This window comes from Gymnoscopelus braueri, assembly GCF_963280865.1.
Source record: "Gymnoscopelus braueri genome assembly, chromosome: 13".
Taxonomy (NCBI): Eukaryota; Metazoa; Chordata; class Actinopteri; order Myctophiformes; family Myctophidae; genus Gymnoscopelus; species Gymnoscopelus braueri.
Window position 1 is genome coordinate 14711155 of NC_137615.1, and position 5676 is coordinate 14716830.

At 42.1% G+C, this 5676-nt stretch overlaps 1 protein-coding gene across 1 annotated transcript; it reads right to left on the reverse strand.

Annotated features, from left to right (window-relative positions):
• Positions 1–744: 744 nt before the first annotated feature.
• Positions 745–4144, reverse strand: LOC308099221 (suppressor of cytokine signaling 3-like). The gene is made up of 2 exons (XM_080447884.1): positions 3847–4144; positions 745–3037 (listed from the first exon to the last, which is right to left on the reverse strand). Exon 2 carries the CDS (start codon positions 2884–2886, stop codon positions 2254–2256), a length of 633 nt encoding a protein of 210 aa, XP_080304010.1. The 5' UTR covers positions 2887–3037; positions 3847–4144; the 3' UTR covers positions 745–2253.
• Positions 4145–5676: the final 1532 nt, after the last annotated feature.

Here is a 5676-nt window from a genome sequence, read left to right on the forward strand (position 1 = left end):
GGGTCCCACCAAGGTCTGTATCAGGCACCCTCTTTTTTCCCCACTACACCCACATCTCTTAGCTGAAATTAACCGATCTACAGAGCTTGTAGATCTATTTTTGTGAAATGTTTGCCTATTATGACTTGCCCAGAATAGGGATGCTAGGATTGATGTGGTTTCTTTTGAATTTAGCATTTCCTCTGCATGTCTTTTTCCACGTCAATGGCTTTGAAAAGTTCTTTCTTTTTTATAACGGTTAATCCCCTCTACTGTTGTGACTCACCCACTGGTGAGAGCAGGTATTCTGTATTTGTTTCATGATGTTAACTGTTAGGACAAAGTCATGTTCATATTTGTTGTATGGTATTGGGTACCAATAAGGCTAGCTGGCATCCCTATGCCAAATAATGGGGACCCTAATAAAAAACACAAACCTCAGTTCCCAACAGTGGTGTAAAGTAACTAAGTAAATGTAATCTAGTACCTAGGCTACTTGAAAATAGCCTTGTAGATCTGCTATTTTCAAACATTTTAGTACTTTTATAATTATTAAAATAATATAATTAAGTACATTTTGATACTTTTGTATTGTCCACTTTTACTTTTGAGTAATTTTTTAATTCCGGACTTTTACTTGTAACAGAGTACTTCTACATTGCAGTATTGATCATTTAACTTAAGTCAAACATTTGAGTACTTTTTCCACCACTGGTTCCCAAAAAGCAGTCACACAACAAAGAACTTGTTTTTCATACAAAAAATAGTGCTCTTTATTATAAATTACTGAAATGTTTATATTAATATAAATATGTGCAAAGTCATATCAGTCTGCTTGCTCCGTCTACGTCTCAACATCTTCAAGCATCTACAACAGCCCACAGTTTGGCTGGGAAAAGTTTCATCTTTATAAAAGACAAGACAAAAAAAACACATTTGCCATTTCATCTTCACTAATGTAAACATCGTCTTGATTTAAGGAAAGAGGATAAAATAAGATGAACATCAACCCACCCACCTCCCCTCCCCCCCACCCCTTCTTTAGAGGAAGATTGTCTTATGTGCATACATTCAACAGCAAGCAATTACGCCTGATGCGCATTGCGTCACAACACCGAAAACAGCCGATCTACAAAGTCACCCGTGATGTGTTGTGCGCTTGTAGATCGGCTATTTGCGGTACATGACACCGGCACACAACTTGAGTATAAATCAGGCTTTAGTATCCTGCCTGTGTCACAAACACTACCATATTTATCTGGGTATGTTTCCTCTCCACTAAGTGTATACAGATGTCTGACTGTTCTCAGATATGTCAGGGTCTATGTGTGCAATCATACCGTCCCGTGTTTCTTTTTTGACATTCAGTAAAAGGTCGTTAGACCGACAAAACTGTCGACTAGTTCGGGCAAATTTTGGCATAAACTCTCCGACGAGCACAACAAGGTTTCACATCTTGAAAAGGCCCCTATTTGGTTTTGATGCTCTCATTATTACACACTGTAACATTAAGGTCATGAAGTTCAGCCTTGTATTCTCTTAAAAACTAATATATACCCCCCGCCCGCCAATGTCCAACCCATCATGCATCTGGAATTCCTGCCAGGGGGGTCTGTGCGTTTTCCAGCGCCTGGTCAGAAGCATCTGTGTACCAGAGGGCATGATTGCTCCGACATGTCTAATACTTTCTCATAAGACTGAGGTCAGTTTTGTCCACGACTGGCATCCGCCGCCAGCAGAAAAGCCAGTCCAGTCATAAAAACCAGTCCAGGCTTTTAATGGATGAATAATGTTCTTGAGGCTTGATGTGTGTGCCTGTCCGTCCCACAGCACCATGGTTAGCAGCAGCAGAAGGGGAACTCGTGCGTCATCAGAGTCTAGACGACTGGCTCTGAGACTCACTCCACGTCGTAGGAGGATGGCGATGTTTGCTCTCTTTCATACTAATGTATAGCAGCAGCACACTTTCGGCCCCAACCAAGTCCTCGCAGGCCCACGCGGCTCTTCCTGGAATCAGTCGCTGGAAAGACTGATGCCCGCTTTTTTACTCAGAGAACTACTTTTTTTTTTAGAACGGCCCGTAGGATTCGACACTGCAGCGGCGAGTAGATGCTGCAGTCTGGGGGGTCTCGGAGGAGACGTGACCATTTCACGTGGCACACTTCACTGTCACCCCTCAACACATTGCCAGCGTGTATATCTTCCACTTCACTTTGGAACTTTGGGTAGAGTTCCTTTATGACACAGTTTAAGTCCAGAGCAGTGCAGAGCTCTTTAGATGGGAGCGTCGTACTGCTGAAGAAACTCTTTCAGCGGGTGTGGGAGTTGGTCTCTTTTACTGGATATCTCCAAGTGTCCGTTTACCGTCTTCCTGCACATGTGCTGCAGCGACGACAAACTGGAGAAAAGTGGCTTAATGAGTTCCAGCGGGACCTTCTCCCCTCCAGAGTAGATGTAATAAATATTCCCACTGCGCGTGTACCCCATGGATAAGCCCCCCTTGGTCGGGGGCATGTAGTAGTGGACCAGCTTGAGGACACAGTCAAAGTGGGGGACGGACTGAATGCTCTTGGGGTCCGTCTGGAGGAAGAAGGCGCCCGCGTCGCACTGGATGCGCAGGTTCTTGGTGCCCGACGCCGTCTTGACGCTGAGGGTGAAGAAGTGTCTGTTGTCGGAGCTGTCCCGGATGAGGAAGGTCCCGGTGGGCTCCGAGGCCAGCCTGGCGTTGGCCTCCTTGCCGCTGATGGGGCCCCAGTAGAAGCCGCTCTCCTCCAGCATGCGGAGCGTGGCGAGGACCATCTGGTACTGCAGCTTGGAGCTGAAGGTCTTGTAGCGGTGAGGCAGCAGCATGTTGGCATCGAAGGGGCTGCTGCTCATTGCGGAGTTAAACTTGCTGTGAGTTACCATGGCGCTGTGCCCGCAGTACTCTGGACCCGTCTGGTGAGCGCTGAGCACCACACAGACAAGAGAAGAGGGAGGTGGGGTCAACCAGAGGTTCAGGGCTCCCAATGGGGAGAGAGCACGTGGAGGTCAGCTGTGTTGTCTGGAAATGAAGCACCTGAGAGAGGAAGAGAGAGAAGCAGAATTAGAACTCTGTATGTGTGCATGGAACGTTAACATGTACAGAGCACAGACATGGGTATGTCTTGGTTTTTACAGCTACTAGAAAAGGCTATTAACATGCACATAGCACAAATATGGATATTTATTTATTTTACAGCTACTAGAAAAGGCTATTGAAAAGGGCAATTCATTATGGTATTTTAATTACACGCTGATGTGATGGTTCCAGATCTGATTTATTTATAGTGGATCCTCTGGTAGGATGAATAATAGTAATGTGATACAGTTCGACCCATGCAGCTCTCAATGAAAGATTATGCTTAGGTTATTCCAAATGTGGTAGTACATCATAGAGCTAAAAAGCTCTCTGGTTACACTGGGGGAAATAGGCTCAACTTGTTCCCCCTCCATTCAAGTAAATGGCAATAAATTGTTCACTGACTGTCGCCTCTTTCTTGCTTTACTTTTTACAAATACCGTTATGTATACTAATTATAGCATAGCATAGTTTATATGTGAATAAAAAAAGACTAAATTGAGTAAAGTTAATTAACGGCAAACTTTTTTATTTTATCTGATCTGCCCCTCCGGGTCTCCTCAGTCCTCAGACACCTCGGTCAGTTCCAGTAAGAAGACGTCGCGTAATCCGTGACCACTTGCGCAACACGTCCGATAATACACGCGCTACTACTGCTAAACTAAACAAGAACTAAGCATAAACTACATATATAAACTTATATGAAGTGTAATCCATGAAGGAAAAAAGAAAGAAAGAAAGAAAGAAAACATGAGCACGGATCTTACCTTCACGTCTGTTTCTTGGCTCTTGCAAAAACTTGAAATTATATCCAAGTGTTTAAATATGGGGGGGTTCGCCGCAGAGTCCAATGAATAGTTATTGAAAATGGTTCTGATCGCAACTCAACAGCCCCCCAAAAAAATGCAATAATAAAAAATATATCCTTGGCAGAGCACTTCAGTTAGTTCACAGAGGTTTTTGGTTGCGTTGTTTCTTAAATAGTGTGTGACTGTCTGAGTCTCAGTGCTGTGTTTAGTGGAGTGGTGCTGCTGTTGGTTCGCTATAGTGTAGCCCTAGTAGTGCAGCTCCTCCTCCTCTGCTTGCTACAGCGTAGCGAGCCCTACTAGTAAGTAATGCTCGCTCCTCCCCTCTCTCTTCCAGGAAAAAGCTCTCTCTGTTGGCAGATTGACAGTAAGCTTCTTTTTTTTTGTGTTAGGATTCCTGGTATGAGAGAAGTCCCCTCCCCCCGTGGCCGTGCTTCATAATGAACTTATGGGAGGGAGTTCCACTTCCAAGCAATGCGTTTTTCCGTTATAGCGTTCATTCAACCATGTTTATGTTTACGTTTGTTGTCATTATCAACAACTTTATTTCATCGGTGTCAAGTCATAGAATTCCATCAATTAATTAGCCTATTTTAAATAATGTTTTTGTATAATGTTGTTGTTGTTGTTTGTGTTTTTTTGTACATTTTCTTGCTTTCATTTTCTTTGAATATCATTTTTATTATGTAAGTTTTTTCCATCAAGCATGCAGTAAAATAACTATAATTACTATAATGATTTATATATAAAGTCTGACTGTAGCATTAAAATTGCACTAATTTATTTACACTATCGTTGCAATGTTTTTCCATCCATGTGTATTCAGCAACAATGTTGCCGAACACTTCAGTGCCTCTGAACCTGAGTAGCCTTGTACTGTCAGGTCTCCTGTAGAGGGCGACATAAATAAATATATCTGAAACTCTATGCTCTGAAAGGGGCATAGCTGGCTGCTGGAGGGAAGAGCAAGGGTAGTATTTGCCATTGCTGTGAAGGTTTTATTCCATTGTTTGATTATTATGACAGGCTATTTGTCTTTGCAATAGTTATGATCATTATGACAACACCAACTTAACTTCCCAGTTCCTGGAATTCCATTCCGTTAATGCCATAATATCTCTATTTAAATGAAGAGGGGATATAAAATGTAAGTCATCCTTTTTTCCAAATGCAAAGTTCCCGGCATAATTCAAAGAGAATTATTTTGACTTTGCGATAGTCATGATGATCATTATTTTACGACTACGCAAACATCCCAGTTCCTGGAATTCCATTCTGTTAAAGCCCTGGTATCTCTATTCAAATATGAAGAGGGGTTGTAAAAATAAGTCACCCGTTTTTCAAATGCAAAATCCTGGCATACTTCCCTTGAATGCTGTAACCATTTGAATTAAGCTAGAATCATGTCATCGTCATATCTCCACGGTAGGTGTGTCTTATTCATGCATCCAGTCTTTGTCTTAGTTATGATGACCAGTGGTGGAAAGTCAACCCCAGTACTTGAGTCATAGTATAGATACTCCTGGTCAAATATTATTCCACTACAAGTAAAAGTTGGTCAGTCAAATTTTTTGACTGACAAAAGTTAAAGTACTGGAGTACTTGCTTTAAAAAAAAAGCTTAAGTATTAAAAAGTACATGCTTTTAAAAAATACTTTCAGAAATAGCAGATCTACAAGATTACACAACGTGTCGCAATGTGACACGTGGCGAGCTTGTACAGCAGATCTGCTATTTTCACTATATTTGAAATACTGTAGGGCTTACAGTAAGTGATTAATTCATAATGTG